The following is an 18,503-nucleotide window of genomic DNA, read 5'->3' on the forward strand; positions in this document are numbered from 1 at the left end:
GAACACATAAGAAAAATTATCCATTATGATCAAGTAGGCTTCATCCCAGAGATGCAGGGCTGGTTCAACATACGCAAATCTATCAATGTAATCCACCATATAAATAAACTGAAAGAAAAAAACCATATGATCATTTCACTAGATGCGGAAAAAGCATTCGACAAAATTCAACACCCCTTTATGATAAAGGTCTTGCAGAGAATAGGGATACAAGGGTCCTACCTAAATATAATAAAAGCTATTTACAGCAAGCCAACAGCTAACATTAAATTAAACGGAGAAAAACTCAAAGCCATCCCACTAAAATCAGGAACACGACAAGGATGTCCACTCTCGCCATACCTCTTCAATATAGTGCTTGAAATTCTAGCAATAGCAATAAGACAACATAAGGAGATCAAGGGGATTCGTATTGGAAAGGAAGAAGTTAAGCTTTCGTTATTTGCAGATGATATGATAGTGTACATAAGCGACCCCAAAAATTCTATCAAAGAACTCCTACAGCTGATAAACAGCTTTAGTAACGTGGCAGGATACAAGATCAACTCCAAAAAATCAGTTGCCTTCCTATACACTAAGGATAAGGAAGCAGAGAGGGAAATCAGAGAAGCATCACCTTTCACGATAGCCACAAATAGCATAAAATACCTTGGGGTAACCCTGACCAAGGAAGTGAAAGATCTACTTGACAAGAACTATAAGTCTTTGAAGAAAGAAATTGAAGAAGACACCAGAAAATGGAAAGACCTCCCTTGCTCTTGGATTGGGAGGACCAACATAGTAAAAATGGCAATTCTACCAAAAGCAATCTATAGATTCAATGCAATCCCCATCAAAATCCCATCAAAATTCTTCACAGATCTGGAGAAGACAATAATCAACTTTATATGGAAAAACAAAAAACCCAGGATAGCCAAAACAATCTTATACAATAAAGGTTTGTCTGGAGGCATTACCATCCCTGACTTCAAACTCTATTACAGAGCTACAGTATTGAAAACAGCTTGGTATTGGCATAAAAACAGAGAAGTCGACCAATGGAATCGAATAGAAGACCCTGACATTAACCCACAAACCTATGAACACCTGATCTTCGATAAAGGAGCTAAAAGTATACAATGGAAAAAAGAGAGCATCTTCAACAAATGGTGCTGGCAAAACTGGATGTCAATCTGTAGAAGAATGAAAATAGATCCATATCTATCACCATGCACAAAACTCAAATCCAAATGGATTAAAGACCTCAATATCAGTCCGAACACACTGAACCTGATAGAAGAGAAAGTGGGAAGTACTCTACAGCACATGGGCACAGGAGACCACTTCCTATGTATAACCCCAGCAGCACAGACACTAAGGGCATCATTGAATAAATGGGACTTCCTGAGGCTGAGAAGCTTCTGTAAAGCAAAGGACACTGTCACTAAGACAAAAAGACAACCCACTGACTGGGAGAAGATCTTCACCAACCCTGCAACTGACAAAGGTTTGATCTCCAAAATATATAAAGAACTCAAGAAACTAGACCGTAAAAGGCTAATCAACCCAATTATAAAATGGGGCACTGATCTGAACAGAGAATTCTCAACAGAAGAACTTCAAATGGCCAAAAGACACTTAAGGTCATGCTCAACTTCCTTAGCGATCAGGGAAATGCAAATCAAGACAACTTTAAGATACCACCTTACACCTGTCAGAATGGCTAAAATAAAAAACACCAATGATAGCCTTTGCTGGAGAGGTTGTGGAGAAAGGGGTACACTCACCCATTGCTGGTGGGAATGCAAACTTGTGCAACCACTCTGGAAAGCAGTGTTTCGGTTTCTCAGGAAATTCGGGATCAACCTACCCCTGGATCCAGCAATACCACTCTTGGGAATATACCCAAGAGAGGCCCTATCATACAACAAAAGTATATGCTCAACTATGTTCATGGCAGCATTGTTTGTAATAGCCAGAACCTGGAAACAACCTAGATGCCCTTCAACGGAAGAATGGATGAAGAAAGTATGGAATATATACATATTAGAGTATTACTCAGCAGTAAAAAACAAGGACTTCTTGAATTTTGCATACAAATGGATGGAAATAGAAAACACTATCCTGAGTGAGGTAAGTCAGACCCAAAAAGAGGAACATGGGATGTACTCACTCATATTTGGTTCTAGCCATAAATAAAGGACATTGAGCCTATAATTCATGTCCCTAGAGAAGCTAAATAAGGTGAATCCAAAGACAAACACATAGGCATCCTCAGGAATATTAACCTTCATTAGGCGACGAAAGGAGACAGAGACAGAGACCCACATGGGAGCACCGGACAGAAATCTCAAGGTCCAAATCAGGAGCAGAAGGAGACGGAGCACGAGCAAGGAACTCAGGACCACGAGGGGTGCACCCACACACTAAGACAATGGGGATGTTCTATTGGGATCTCACCAAGGCCAGCTGGCCTAGGTCTGAAAAAGCATGGGATAAATCCGGACTAGCTGAACATAGCGGACAATGAGGAATACTGAGAATTCAAGAACAATTGCAGTGGGTTTTTGATCCTACTGCACGTACTGGCTTTGTGGGAGCCTAGGCAGTTTGAATGCTCACCTTACGAGACCTGGATAGAGGTGGGCAGTCCTTGGGCTTCCCACAGGTCAGGGAACCCTGATTGCTCTTCGAGCAGATGGGGGGGGGACTTGATCGGGGGAGGGGGAGGGAAATGGGAAGCGATTGTGGGGACGAGGCAGAAATCCTTAATAAATAAATAAATTAAAAAAAAATAAACATGAATGTACAAGAAAAAAAAACATAAATTATAGAACTAAAAGCGGCTACACAGGGTTCATTCTGTCATACAGCTCTCGGTTCTCTCCCTCCCTCCCTCCCTCCCTCCCTCCCTCCCTCCCTCCCAACCTCCCATAGGTCTGGGAATGAAGCTTAGTAATAGAATTCTTGGAATCAATAATACATATAAATACAAGTTAATGAATGAGAAGAACATGATTTGTGGCCATATGAATTGTTTTGCTGAATATTACATGTATATATATTAGATACACAGTAAGTATTTGATTAAATATGTATAGCATAAGCGTATATCTATAAATTTATATCGCTTAGGCATTCTAGAGAATTGGGTTTTTAATAACTTGAGTTACAGGGGGCTTTGAACTGCTATGTGAATTTACGGAACTGAACTGGATCCTTTTTTTAAATTTTTTATTTCTTTATAAATAATACCATTTAAAATTCCCACTTCCTCCTCTCCTCCCATTTCCCTCCCGCTCCCCCACTTACCCTCTCCCCTCCCCTTCCAGTCCTAAGAGAGGGCAGGGTTCCCTGCCCTGTGGGAAGTCCAAGGTCCTCCCCCCTCCATCCCTGAACTGGATCCTTTGCAAGAACAGCCAGTACTCTAATCTGATGAGCCATCTCTCTAGCCCCTGTGTTTCCTTTTAGCAAATTATTTACATATATACTTGTATATACATATGTATATATATATATGTATATACAGATATATGTTTATACATATATGTAAATAATTAGTGTGTGATAATATGATTCACTTGAATAACAGTAGTTATATTGTATGGTGGTATGTTTTGGTTATAATTCTCTTATTCTTGACCGTCCGGGTCAATAGTGTTTCTATTTCTCATTATTGGAAAAGAATGTTGACACAAACATTTTAGGCAGTTCCCCTCAACTCAGATTAGTCTGAGATCAGGAACAATTTCATAACTGTTGTTACACATTGCTGGATTATTTTTAAGGAAGGCTGAGGTGATTTGGCATGCCGCTACCTGTCTATACAGCAGTCTCAGTCTTAGGCAGTTTGCACAGTCTGAACGGAGTGAGAAATGTAACCACATTTTACCTGGAGGCCTAGCTGTAAATAAGTCCTCACAGGTAGACTCAGTGCATGGACTTTTGAAATTAGCACTGACAAAGCACAAGTCAGTTCGTTCTTGAGAAGGCAAAACCTTCAGGCTAGGAACTTTAGGGGCTGGAGAAAGTATGGTGTTGGGGTGAGAGCCCCTTCAGGACCAGTGCGTTACTGTGTTCCTCTCTGCAGATGTCCTCATGTGAGCTCAGTGGGCCTGCAGGAAATTCTGCAGCACCCGAGAATGTGTAGGACACCAAGTGCTCTCAGGAGGTTTGTGGCAGAGGATATCCAGTGGCCGCCTTGTGGTCACCAATCCATGGACCTTATATCATTTGGGTAGCTGTTGAAGAAATGCTTTTCCTCATGAAAAAATGTCAGCTCAAGTGTTGGGGTCACTTTTCCCTCTGTGAAACAGTATTATCAACTTTGTGATGAAAATTGATAGAGATCACAGATAGTGTGGAAATGCATCCTTTCTGTCAAGATATCCTCACCTGGTCCACAAAGATTCCTTTCTCACAATTTTGACAGATGAGAAATGAAGACGTTTTCTTGAGAAATAATTTCCCCGATTGCTCATGCATGCTGACATGACATTGTATATTTGCCAGCTTCCCCAACAACTCAAAAAAAAAAAAAACCCTGTTACCTAAATACATAACATGTAGCAACGCATCATAGAACTGGGCCAGGAGGGAACCGCCGAAGGCAAATATTGCGTTAGATGCTGTTCAGAAAGGCAAACAGAAGCAAAGACAGAGTTGCTAATAAAATGTCGGGTGGTTTAAAAATACCAAGTGCAGTGTTTTAAAGGGAGGAAAGTGAATGGGTTATCATAGACGCCCATGTCACTGAGGTAAATGGAAATTAAGATATAAAATGGCTCAAGTTTCCAGGCGCCCAAGTAGAAGTATCAGTGGGCAGAGTAAGGTCAGAAATTGGGAGGAAAGGGAGACAAACCAGGATGTGGCGTGACCTATCCGGATACTGAACAAAATGTATCTACCTTAGCCATGTGTTGGGTGGTGCCTAATTTTGTTTCATTGACTATTTTTACCACAATATCCAAAACTTTCATATCACTCCAAACTTAAGAAATTTTTTTTGTAATTGATTACCCAAGGAAGGCATTTATTTTTTTGCTTGTTTATTTATTTTGGCTTAAAGAACAAGATGTTCATACTCCAGATTTTGGTTCTTGTGTCTGTGCCTCTGTTAGAATTGATTCTACTTGTGCTGGCCTACAGTTTCTCACTTTCCTCTCAATGCTCCTATTGCTGTGCCCCTCCAAGTGGAGAAGGGAGGCATAGTGTTTGTCAAGAGCACATAAGGACTTCCGTTGCTCTGCAGAAGTCTTCAAAACAATGGTTTTAGGGAAGAATATGGGTATCCAGGTTTCTTTTTACTTGTTTAATGCATTTGAAACTTAAAAGGCAGTGTTGTGTTATAGATGGTTTAAATGAAAAGTAACTTTTTTTTTCTCGTTGAACACAAAAGCACTTACCATTTTTGCATTTTTTGTTTTTTTTTAACTTTTGTACTTTTAGCATATTTGATAGCTATAGGTATTTTGCATCCAATGGCTCCTGTGTTTTTGTGCCAATCTGGTTAAAAACAGTGTGTTTTGGGGAACTATGGTGAGCGGCAGCGGATGACAGGTGGTTGATATGTTGCAGGTTGTGAAGATCTTAGAGAAGCATGACCCCTTGAAGAACACCCAGGCAAAGTATGGATCGATCCCTCCAGACGAGGCCAGCGCTGTGCAGAACTATGTGGAACACATGCTGTTCCTGCTCATTGAAGAACAAGCCAAGGATGCTGCCATGGGGCCAATTTTGGAGTTTGTGGTCTGTGAGAACATCATGGAAAAGCTTTTCCTCTGGAGCCTGAGGCGGGAATTCACCGACGAAACCAAACTGGAGCAGCTGAAGATGTATGAGATGCTGGTTACACAGTCGTACCAGCCCCTGCTGCACCATAAGCCCATCCTGAAGCCCCTGATGATGCTGCTGAGCTCCTGTTCGGGGACAACCACCCCAGTCGTGGAGGCAAAGCTGGTCGTCCTGCTCAACCAGCTTTGCTCCATCCTTGCCAAAGACCCATCCATTCTAGAACTCTTCTTCCACACCAGTGAGGACCAAGGGGCCGCTAACTTCCTCATCTTTTCTCTTCTGATACCCTTCATTCATCGGGAGGGCACAGTAGGCCAGCAAGCTCGGGATGCTTTGCTGTTTATCATGTCTCTCTCCGCGGAGAACAGCATGGTGGCCAATCACATTGTGGAGAACACCTACTTCTGTCCAGTAAGTCCCCTCCCTTGCTGTGCTTTCCTTCCAGCTCACTTCTTTCCGCTCATGTGCCAATAGCAAATCCTTTTTTTCCATTTATTTGAAGTTGTACCTTCCATGGAAAGACGTTCAGAGGAACTTGCTTGGCGGCAGCAGAGGTATCTAAGTTTCAGTGCTAAAATTTGGCTGAGCAGTAGCAGCTCAAAAGTTACTTCTAGACTTGTGACCATTTCTTAATTCATTTTTATTGTGTTGGGAACACTTTTTATTTCTTTGTAGGATATATGCATAGAGATTGGTAAAGCCTGCACTTTTAAAATTCATAGCCTTTCAGGTTGACTTTGCTCCACTGAGTCAAGGCATGTGGTAAGACCCCTCACAGCTACTTTCATAAATTAATTTGTTTCTCAGCAAGATAACGACTCTAAGTTGTTGGTCTGTAGCACTGATTTTATTGGAAAATGAATATGTATTTGCAGTAACAAAAAATTCTCTACTTTGAAAAGTTCCTTAATCCATGGCGTGAAACCAAAATGGTATGTATTGGAGTAGCCAATGCTCAGCACCAGGAAAAGATGGGAACAGTATGTAATTTTCAGGGCTTCGTAGGTCTCTGAGTGATCTGGGTGTTATGTTGGTTGGGCAATAGCTATCAATGCTTCCTAAGCTCAGTGAACATTGGTATTTTCTGTTTTGCTATCAGTCTTTATAAAGCATGTAGCCTTACGTACATGGAATAGCTAGGAGAGCCCTGGTGAGTTTTGTTGGACAAGACAAGGCAGGTTGCTATGGGTAGATGAGATTTTTTGTTATTGCTAGTAAACATCGTATGGGTGATTTTAGACCAGGAGAAACATAATCCCTAGAGGACATTTAGAAATATATGTGGTGGGTGGGTGTGTCTGCTTAGAATGGGGAGATGATGCTCATGAAGAGGGGTTCACTTGACGCCAGTGTTCACAGACCATACCGACAACACCAAATGCAGGCAAGGATGTGGAATTCATTTTAATTACTGGTGGGGATGCAATTTGGTGCAGCTGCTTTGGAGACAGATTGATAGTTTTCTTTTTAAAGTGGTTTATTTATTTATTCATTTTCATATATATGAGTATTTTGCCTGCATGTGTGTCTGTGCTTGCATGTAGTGCCTCTGAAGGTTAGAAGACAGCATTCAGTCCTCTAGAGCTGAAGTTACAGGGGTCGTGAATCACCCTGTTGGTTCTGGGAATCTAACTCAGGTCCTCTGGAAGAACATTCAATGTTCTTAAACACTGGGCTATCTTTCCAGTCCTGACAGTTTCTTATCAAACATGCTTTTATCATATGCTTTCCTTGGTATTACGCCAAGGAGTTAAAACTTACATTCACACTAAAACCTGAACATGGGTCTTTCTAGTGGCTTTATTCATAGTATTAATTGTAGAAGAAACCAAGATAGCACCCTTACTAGGTGAATAAAAACTGATCCATCCAATGTTGAAATGACCTAACAAGACATGAAAAGACCATGGGAACTTTAAGACATACAACCATGTTGAAAGAAGACAATCTGAAAAGGATGCGTGTTGTCTGAATACACTAGATGACATGTTAGAGAGAAAACCTCTATGATATCAGTAGAAAGAGAAGCATCTCCCAAAGTAGGCAGGAATAACATTAGTGTGGATGCATGCCCCTGTATATTTGCTCAAAGCCACAGAATGTACAGCAAAAGTGAATTCTTATTTGGACTGTGGAATTTGAGTAACTGTAATGTGCCCAAGTGTTTCAAGATACAGAAAAGACAAGAACTTCTGAGAAATAAGTTGATATATGTTTAGGAAAGCAATATAATTATGGTCACTAACATCAAATTTTTGCATACTGTGTGACCCTGAAGCTTTACTTACAAATATTGTCACAGGTATGTTCAGTTGAACAGTGATTTAATGAAAATAAAAGTCAAAATGTATGAAACGAAAGATTATTAGACCGTGATAATGTCTATTAGTATGTAGCTACATCTACATGTATGAAGGCCAACAAATCTAAAAGCATGATGCATAATGAATAAATAGCAAAGTGCTACCTACCAGTTTAACATTTACTTAAATTTACATAAGGCTTTAGAATGGTACTTTTTTTTTTTTTGGACACACACATAGTTTAAGGAAAAAACAAATCAAGCAAACAAACAAAAACTGACCAAACAAAGACAAAACCAAGAACAAGAATAATAAATATTAACTTCAGGACTCGGGTCAGCCTTGAGGAGGCAGAAAGGAAGAGGATGGCCATGGGAATGGAGCAGGGTTTGTTCTGTTTGTTGGCACCGTGGATTGGTTGAACCCAGATCCTCATGCACGCACTCTGTCACTCAGCCCCACGCCCCACCTGCTGCTGTACCAGTTTTTGAAAAGCATGCAAAATACTCTGAAGAAACTGTAGCAAAATGATAACATCTGATAAATATTGTGGTGGTTCTCAAGTCTATCATTTTCTACTTATCTGTAATATTTCATAATCTAAAAATTCAACTGTACTGGGAGAAGAATGTGATGTAGTTTTAATGTTTAGATTTCCATTATCTGTGTTTGAGCTGATTTCACTAATTGTTGCCTTTATAAAAATGCATTTTAAAATGTTATACAGTTCGTTAAAAGTGGAGGGAAAACAACATTGTCAGCTGACCTCATTTGCTAAAATGGAAGACAAGTTTCTCGGGTTAGGTTGCCCCTCAGGATAGAGCCCATAATCTCATTTATACCCAGTTTTCCATAATTACATCTGACAACATAATTAAAATAAAAAACCCTTTATGTTGCAGATAAAAGCATACTCTATTAGCCAACCAGCTAAGGCAACAATTGACAAAGAACTTTCTCTAATTAGTATGATTGTCAAAGTGTGTTAACATCAGGCTGCTGGAAGACCAATGACTCTCTTAGCAAACTGGATCCCTTTTGGAAACTTTTGTCTTCAGAGTTGTTAGGAAGAGCTGACTGGTTCTGCTCTCTCATTTCTTGGTTGTCAAGAAAAGAAGGAGAATAGAGATGCCCTGAGAACAATCTGGTACCAACAAATGGCTGGGCACTAAATGATCACCTCTCTCTCTCTCTCTCTCTCTCTCTCTCTCTCTCTCTCTCTCTCACCAAATGTAGATGGTTATACTTACTAAATGATCACCTCTCTCTCTCTCTCTCTCTCTCTCTCGCTCTCTCGCTCTCTTTCTCACCAAATGTAGATGGTTATATTTAGACCATTTGTCACATGTTGGCAAGGAGCGCACAGCCTTGCAGACATGAATCAAACCATGTAAATCAGAGCAGGTGACCTTTAGGTACAGAGCCACAGGTAGGGAGTTCTTTATCACATATCCAGAATTTATGAGGCCCTTTATTTTGGCAAGCTGTATCAAATGGTCTCTACCAGGTGTTTTGCTGCTAGCTTCCCACCAAAGCCATCTGCTAAAAATCGTCGTAGCTGCTAAAATGAACCGAGAACTGCGGGATGTTTAAGGATTGACTTTAGCTTGCTCGGTGCTGTGTGCATGGCTTGTCCTTCCTCCATCACCACGTGCAAACCATTGCACTAATCTTGCATGGGCTGACAACTTCCAGTTAATGGCAGAGTCTGGCTCAAAACCACATTTGTCTGATACTAAAGCTGCTGTTGCAGCATAGCCACACAAGACTGTCAAGAAGTTACTGCTTTTCACTGTTGCTATCGATATTGCCCTATATGGCAATCCTTCCTTCATACACACACGCACACACACACACACACACACACCACATGCATGCACACGCGCACACACATACTTGATATCAGCTTTCTTCCCTGATCACTCTACCTCATCCACTGAGACAGAGTCTTTGAACTGAAGTTTATTATTCCCATTTTGGCTAGTCTAGCTGTCCAGTTTGCTCTGGGGATGACCTGACTCCACTCTCTGAGCTCTGGAGTTGCAGCCACCACACCTCGTTGGCTTTTATGTGGGTGCTAGAGATCAGAGAATAGGAAGTTCATGCTTGTGGAGCGAGAACTTTACCTGCCCGGTCATCTCTTAGCCCATGATAACATCACTCAATGTGTACTTTAGGGAGATGTTGAGTGGCAAGTACTTGGTTAATATTTGATGTACTGAGAATAAACACAATGTTTTACAATTTTGTGGTCTGAATCAATAAAAGGATAAGAGAGTAGATGAGCCTCTTATTTTTAATTAGCCATTGAATACAGATAAATGCACCTTTTTATAATTTAGTTTTCAAGTTACACAGTGAAATTTACAAGTAAATCTCTTTTGATGTTAGTTCTTGAACCAGAAACAAAACAAAACTGAAACAAGAACCCACCTCCTCTTGCCACTTCTTTCCTCTGGTCCTGCTCCCTCGGCACCTCTGTATTCTCGAGGGTCCTGTTTGTGATCGTAAGCCGGCCTCGCCGTCTCTCCTGGCCTGGCTTGTTCCCTGCCTATGCATGGCCCACAGCCCATGTTCTAGAACCGTGTGTAATCTACATAAATGAATCTGAACTCAGAGTCTTGGAAGGGAATGCAGTTGCTAACAGAGGTGAACATTCGCACTCCTATATAAAGAATGCGTAGTGCCTTTTATTTTGCCAAATATTTTTTCCTTTTTTTTTTTCTTTCCACTCTGAGGAAAATAGCTAGGCTATTTCCTTGCCCTGCCTTATAGTGTCAGGGACGTGGTGGGGACACCCTGCACTACCAGATGTCACGTCTGCATGGGATGTGTCTTTCTGTCTGGGCAGGCTTCCTACTGTTCACATCCCAGCCGTGCCCTTTTGGAAAACTCACTTAAAAAGTGAGTATTAGGTGTGTGTTATTTTTAATTACTGCCACTGATGTATGTAATTTGAAAATTAATGTTGCTGTAATTATATTGATATACAGAATAGCTATTCCCAGCTTTTTAGTCAGACAAATTAAGCTTGTCTTTATGAATTCATCTTCAGAGTCTCAAAGTGGTTTAGAAACCAGGAGGACACAGAATTAGAGTCTTTGTTTTGTGGTTAATTTAGCATGAGTTAGCAAACGCAATTGACTTTTAAAACGTAGCATCAAGATTAGACTTCTCTTCTTAGGAGGACTTTGGGCTCCAGATGCTTTTGCCAGAGGTTTCTAATTTATAACAGACAACTCATTTGGGTTGCACGCAAAACTAGTATTAAAGTGATTTGTATGGTTATGCTGACAAGGAATTAAGTACTTTAAATAGAGGGCATTTTCCTTGGGGACCACAGATGCCCCGATTTTTAAAGAGATAAAAGATCAATCTTGCTTACTGTTTTGTTTCCTATACTTAGCACCAGACCTGAAATTAAGTAGTCAGGGTTTTTCTTATTAATGAGTGAGTTAATGTATGAGTGGCTAAAAGTTATTAGGAAATAGAACAAAGAAATATATCTGTGTATATATAGTGTTGATATGGTCCATCTGTTCCTCCCATTGTCCTTTATTCTATGTTCTCATCTCTTAGCTTCTCCTAAGGCTTCCTCGGGTTCCCTTGTGCTAAGGCCTCTTCGACTTGCACTCCCTTATCATAGAGTTCATTGTGTTACTCTTGGAAGGTCACAAACGAGACTCAACACACCTGATTGTATCAATCATCCTTATCTCCGGTGTAGATTGATGTGACCAGGTCAAATCAGGAGAGACAGAGAAGACAGAGCATAAGCTAGTGTATGCCAGAGAGGTGACTGTCTCCAAGTTAAAGGAGAGGTAACTGTAGGTCTATGGACATTTCCCCCAGGACTTTAACATTTCTGGCTACAAGGCTTCTCTGTTTTTTGTTACCCATGCCAGGCTTTGCATTTTGTTTGTTTGTTTTTTTAACTTGTCTTACTTTTCATGGTCTTCCTCTCCTATTCCTCTTTGGTTTTATGCTTGAGTGACCCCTTCACACAATGGCTCTAGCAGGCTGCCTCTAGCCCAGAGCATTCTCACAGGCATCAGACCCACACAGCTGTCCATAGGGCTCTCTACACAGGAGTCTCACGAGCCTTTTGTGCAGCGAGGTAGAACCCTGCAGGATGTGGCTCATATTCACTTTTGTGTGGCCAGCCCTCTCTGCTCTGACAGCGCTGGGCTTCTTGGCCCTGACATTATCTTCTCTTCTTTCTCCATTCAGCTCTTGTACAGGCCTTTCCTCTGCCTGAAACATTTTTCCTTCCACGGCTCATTTTCAGGCTTGCTCCTCTTTACTCTCCAGAGGTCTAGACAGCACTTCTGAGACCAATTGCCATTTTCATCTCCTACCTTCAGGTCAGAGTGAAGAGCTTTTGTATATCAGCAGCATCCTAAATGTCCTATTGTGTGTTTTCAGTGTTTCTAACAGTATTGTAATTCCTTGTTTGTCTATCTATGGCTGGGAGATCAATGAGGTACGCCACTACTTCTGACTCAGAATACTTTCTTGAATGTTTCCATCCATTTGAATCCCTTCAGGACCTATGCTAGAATGGTGTCTTTTGTAATCAACTTGTGTTTTTTTTTTCTTTCAATTTTTAACTACATATTTATTTATTTATATCATGTGTGCCTGTTAACGTATGTGTGTGGGCATGTCCATGCCATGGTGTGCCGTGTGTGGAGGTGAGAGAACAGCTTCCAGGAGTCAGTTTTCTCCTTCCCTCATTTGGGGCCAGGGATAAAGTTCAGGTGGTCAGACATCAGGCGTCCTTAGTGCTGAGCCATCTCTCCAGCCCTAGAGTTGACTTCTTGTGTGCAGTTTTTCTGCACACTGGCTAGGTCGGGCTCTCTGAGACCCTGCACAGTTAGCGGAAGCCACTGGCCCTGTGAGATCCACAGCCTCCCCACCCTTCTATCCTGTAAGCGCTTGGCATGAAGTGATCCCTTTCTACACTTCTCTTTAAAAGCCGTTTCTTAATCATCAAGTCTGAGAACTTGACAGTTTAAAGTCCTTAATCTAACTTGCCAGGCCCAAATACTGTCAGCATAGTTTTAAGAATTGGATGCAAAGGGAAAAAGTAAATCCCAGTTTTGACTTAAAACCGAAGGTCTTGGTTAGATAATCCTCATCCATTTTGCATGAGATTCCACTGATACTTCGGTGTGGACTCACATTAGCTCTGTTTGAACTTCTGTCATTAAATCTCAGTGTCCTGCCATTCTTCCCGCCCACTTCTTTCTTCCTGTTACATTGTTTGTGATGGTTGGAGGAACTAATACATATGGAAGTGTTTCCTACCAGGTAAACTTGCTAGTAAGTGTCAGTCATGATCCTTGACAAACAAGCAGTCTTTCTCACAAAACTACTCGGAGCCTTCTGTCCTGGCCCCGCTCTACCCAAGGCTGCCTCCTCTAGCCTGGAGTAATCTCACGGACACACTTCTCTATTGGCTGTCTCCAAGTTGTGCTCTACCGTGCTTCTTGTGAGCTTATCCCTTCCCCTGAACTTCTTGGGTATGAGACTCATATTTTGTTCATCTTTGTGTCTTGCCTTCTCACTTGCTTCTCTCCTGGCTTCTCATGGTGCCTGACATAAAAGATGCGTCACCCTCATCAACCTCTTGACTAGTAGCTAAGTAGCTCTACTTTTGCCTAGTCTGCTGGGGAATGGCCTTCTTATTCTATCCATAGAACAGGATTAAACCACCCTAGCTAGTTGCTACCTTCTTCTATTGCTACTCTGCATTTGGTCTTTGGACCAGTATCACAGGCATCCTTGTGAGCTGTTTGGTATAGATCAGGGACTTTGGACAAGACTGTTTATAGACTTTTTTTTTCTCTGAATGCAGGTACTTGCAACTGGACTCAGTGGCCTGTACTCGTCCCTGCCCACGAAGCTGGAAGAAAAGGGTGAGGAGTGGCATTGCCTTCTGAAGGACGACTGGCTCCTGCTGCCCCCCCTTGTGCAGTTCATGAACTCTCTGGAGTTCTGTAACGCCGTCATTCAGGTACTGCATGGCGGCAGCACAAGCCCTGGTGGGCCGGAGTCTGCTGAGAGCCCCAGCCTTGCTGGGGATCCGCGTGCGTGAGCACCCCTCCTCATTCAGATTTCTCCTAAATGAACCCTTCTTCGATTTTGAGACGTGCTCGTGGAATCATGAAGCTTTGCTTGAATCCCACTGAATATCCTGAAATGAGTGAAACCGTTTGGTAGACTTCTGAAAATTTCAATTGAGAACAAATGAAAGATTTTATTTTCTCTATAAAAAGTGTTATTCTGTTTTGATTATCCACTTACCCATCAAAAATAAGTTCACAGGCTGGCTCATTAAATAGATATTTTTAGGCTGCTTATGTACTCCAAATTATAACCCTTTTACTTCAAGGTCTTCCTGGGCACTTACAAGGAAAACACTTTATTTTGCTTAATGGTGCACACTACATAAAGAATATCGTCGTCCCAATCGAATTTGGAAGAAGTTAACAATCTTCTTAGCTACACAAATTAAATTTGCTTTGAAATTGGCTCGCTTTAGGGGGAAAAACAGCCACTGAATTCTTGTGTATTTGGCTTTTTGATTAGATTTTTACTGTCGGATTTCTTGTTACTGTTTTCAATAAAAATCCAATTTTATATATGTTTAAGGGCGTACTAAGTTTTCATCAAAATTTCTTCTATGTAGCATAAATATTACCTTAATATTGGATGTATTAAGAAATCAGGTTTGTTTTATGGTGATTTTTTTTGGGGGGGTGAGAAATGTCAGTTATAATCTGTTTATCTACCAAATAAAGAAACAGCTTCTGGAGGAAAGTGAAAGTGAATTACTTTAGTTCCCATCTCATTTTTATTGCTAAGTCAAAGGAAGTTTTATTTGTATTTAAGATAAATGGATTACACTTTAAATTATTTTTCCTTTAATATTATAGTCTATCAACATTTTCTTGCAGAAATGTATGGGAATAAAAATGATAGAACTACTATTAGCTCTTCTTGGGATGTACAGAGAGATTGTCAGTAATTTAAACAGCTAGGCTTACTTTCCTAGAAACCGCTTTTTATGTTGTTGTTTGACTGAATCTCTCTCCCTCTCCCTTTCCCTCTCTCAGTAAAGCTGATGGGCATGGTGAGGAGTGGGGAAATTATGTCTTTATTTCAAACTAAAGGCAAACATTATTTTAAAAGATTTAAATAGTGATTTGGGGCTAGGGAACCCCTGAAAGGATTACTTATTAAAAATATTAGTAAAGGTTTGCCCATGCTATCATGTATTTTGAAAGTCAAATTTGGGAAGTTCAGTACCACCAATAATGTTTTCTGCTTTTGAAGACTGTCCATTTTTTATAGGCTCTTTTCTCCCTAATATAAATACCAGGAAATATATCTTCAAAGTTCTCTGTTAGCAAAATAAGCACATTTAATTATCATTTTCTATAGCTACGCTCTTAAAAACGTAGCACGAGTGGATATGGAGCCCCAAGGGAGTTATGGGGCAAGAATTATACTTTCTAATTTATTCATTTGGACTTATTAATATTTATACATAGTCAGTCTATTCATTGTCTTTTTCAAATCAACGTTAAAATTGACTTTTTTTCCATATTTGGAAGTATAACTTTAGCTGTTTATACTGTAATAGAGATTTGAAAAAAAGTCATGTCATCGTGGGGTCTGAAGTATTACTTAAGAAATGAAAACATGGCCCAGAGTTGGGTTTCCATCTTGGATGTAAGATTTGCACAGAACTGCTTGGCTTTAAGGAACTGCAGACACTGAGCCCTGTGTCCTTCTGTCGCAGGTGGCCCACCCCTTGATCCGCTCTCAGCTCGTCAGCTACATCTACAATGGCTTCTTGGTACCAGTGTTGGCTCCCGCCCTCCATAAGGTCAGTGACGGGCTGAGGCCGCCTTCTGTCTGTTAATACAACAACGGGAGGGAAACTGAGGAAAGCAAGCGCGGGGTAACGACTCAGCCGTGTATGTAGCATTAGTTGGTCTTCTCGTTCCATCCCAAGTTCTCAGTATATCAAATGCGGGTCTTAAAGTAGCCGTGCTGTAAGCTGTGTGGGGAAGAATGCTTCTTTTTAGTGGAAAGCAGTGATACTACTGACAGTCTTTGTAGTAATTATATCCTCCCTCACATTGTCTTTCTTCCTCTTTCATTCCCAAGTGTTTCCTCCCTGACCGACTGACACTAATGCTATTGATATCTGTTGTAATAATGATAGCTATTACTACTATTTTCCACACTATTTGTTATTAAACTTTAATCTTATAAACATTAATGAAAATTCTTTTTGTGTATTAACAGGATATCAAGTGATATGTTGATACATATACAGACGTAACGTTGAAGTCAAGCTAAACACAGCTGTCCTCCCATTTATCATTTCCTTGTGGTGAAAACCAACCTTATAATTGTTCACTAGTGAGCACACCACTGTAGTCTGCAGATACCCTACGGTGTACCAGCACAGCAGAGTGTCTTGCTGTGATCTCAGGGTGGCTTAGAGCAGCGAGTGTCTCTGACTCACAGAGCTGTTGTGGAGACCTTCCTGCCCCTCTTCCTCACAGTGCTTAGGAGTGAGTGAGGACCGGGCATGAGCCCTGACTCACCTCTGACTCCACAGAGGTGAGCGCACTTCCTGAGGGTCAGGCTCCCGTCTATTGTGTTCTCTGGGATATGTCACTGCTGAGTGTGGACTTGAGAAGTCTGGAAAACCAAACCAAACTAAAAACCAGCACACAAACCAATGTTCATTAAAGTGTTGGCAGAACGCTGGCAGTTGGTGGCTTCCCAGAAAGTGCTTTATAAGAGAATGACTGCAGACAGCCCCGTGTACACATTCCCTGGCTTTCGTTTATACAGTTATGTCCGTAATTTAAAATTGGAGATTTTTTAAAACAGTGAAGTTACAGATGCTTTTTTATACGTCACTATAGAATTCAGGAGATGAAAAGTGAACGCTACTGCATGAGATTTGAATTTGTAACTCTCTAATAAGATTCCTTAATTTTTATCCATTATTGGCAATTCCTGGGATATTTTTGTTTAGTATCCAGGGAGAGCAAAGACTTACCATTCTCTTTTTTGATTATTTTTTCTTCCTATTCTCCATTTAGGAGGGGGGTGTTTGTGTTTTTACCGTTTAGAATCGAAAGGATTAGAAAGGCAGGGACAGCCTCTCCTGCACCCCTGACTCTCTCAGTGACAGCTGATCAGAATGTGTTCTAGATCAGCAGCCCAGGGACAGACAAGCAGAGAAGGTCAGGGATGAGCGTATCTCGAGAAGCTCCCACTGGGAGCAGTATCCTGTCTCTTGCTTCTTCTCCTTGGGCTCTGAAAAGGTTACTTCATGTCTGGGCTCAGGTCTGCTGGAGGAATTCCCATTGTGTTTTACAAACTTGAGGTCTGCTGCCCTGACAAAAGGGCCTCAGTCAGTCTTCCAAATAAAATTCCTTTGTGCACTCTCTCACCTAAACCATGCATAAATTTTTAGTTACCTGACATCTGTGTAGGCAGCTTATAAAGGTGAACTTATTCTCTATGCCTCATAAATCATACAAATAAATCCATACTTAATATTTCCTTCACAGTACAGACAGAATTTTTCCACAGCAATTCTTAACCAAAGATTAAGCATTACAGAACCTTGTGGAAGCACTGGGGAGACGGCTCAGTCCCTGAAGTGCCTGCTACACAAGCATGAGGAGTTGGGTCCCTAAAAGTGCACATGAAAAAGCCAGACTTGGTGTCTTATATCTTGTGTCCCCATGGTAGGGGACAAGGTGGAGATTTGGGGCGGGGGATCCTGGAACTTCTTCAGCCAGCTAGCTGTCCTATCTGAATGGATGAGCATTCAGGTTAATGACGAAGTCTGTCTCAAGAAGTAAAGGTGGAGAATGAGAAAAGACATTTGACATTGACCTCTGGCTTATACACACGGATGTACACACCTCCACCTACCCTAGCAAGTACATAAAAGGTGCACAGCACATACCATACATATGCACAAATACAACCTAGAGGGTAGGAACGATGAGGAAGGACACATAGGCTGAGTGCAGGTCTTGTGTGAGGTTCCTCCTCACTGTTGTGTGTGCGCGTGGGACTACACTCCAAAGTTGTTCTCTGTGTGCTTTTTTTCATCCTACACTGAGACCTAACTATTTGTTCCTCTGGGTTAGTGCCAAAGCTTACGTGGATTATTTTTTTAAAGGGCTCCATGGCTTTCTCTTGCAGTCATGTAGAAGTTGAGCATAGCAAGCTCTGGGGCTGGGAGTAGAGTTTGCTGAACACGTGCGAGGCCTTGGGTTTAGTCTCTAGCATGAGGAAAAAAGGTGACTCACGAAGCCCTGAACACAGAATGTTTTCATCAATTCATTTTGGCATAACACCTAACCTAACCTTGCTAAG

General features: G+C 41.2%; 1 protein-coding gene across 3 annotated transcripts in view; it reads left to right on the top strand.

Annotated features, from left to right (window-relative positions):
• The window catches only part of Fhip1a (FHF complex subunit HOOK interacting protein 1A), a 209,443-nt gene that overhangs the window by 136,578 nt on the left and 54,362 nt on the right, over positions 1-18,503 (top strand). For all 3 annotated transcript variants that reach the window (XR_005974937.1, XM_041659420.1, XM_041659421.1), the window contains 3 exons: positions 5,557-6,183; positions 13,936-14,094; positions 15,886-15,972. Coding sequence is in view for 2 of the 3 variants with exons in the window: in XM_041659420.1 (XP_041515354.1) it covers positions 5,557-6,183; positions 13,936-14,094; positions 15,886-15,972 (873 nt within the window). In the remaining variant the exon portion in view is untranslated. The remainder of the gene's footprint in view (positions 1-5,556; positions 6,184-13,935; positions 14,095-15,885; positions 15,973-18,503) is intronic.

Source organism: Microtus oregoni, unplaced genomic scaffold, assembly GCF_018167655.1.
Source record: "Microtus oregoni isolate MIOR12 unplaced genomic scaffold, Mior012 000010F_ref0000083, whole genome shotgun sequence".
Classification (NCBI taxonomy): domain Eukaryota; kingdom Metazoa; phylum Chordata; class Mammalia; order Rodentia; family Cricetidae; genus Microtus; species Microtus oregoni.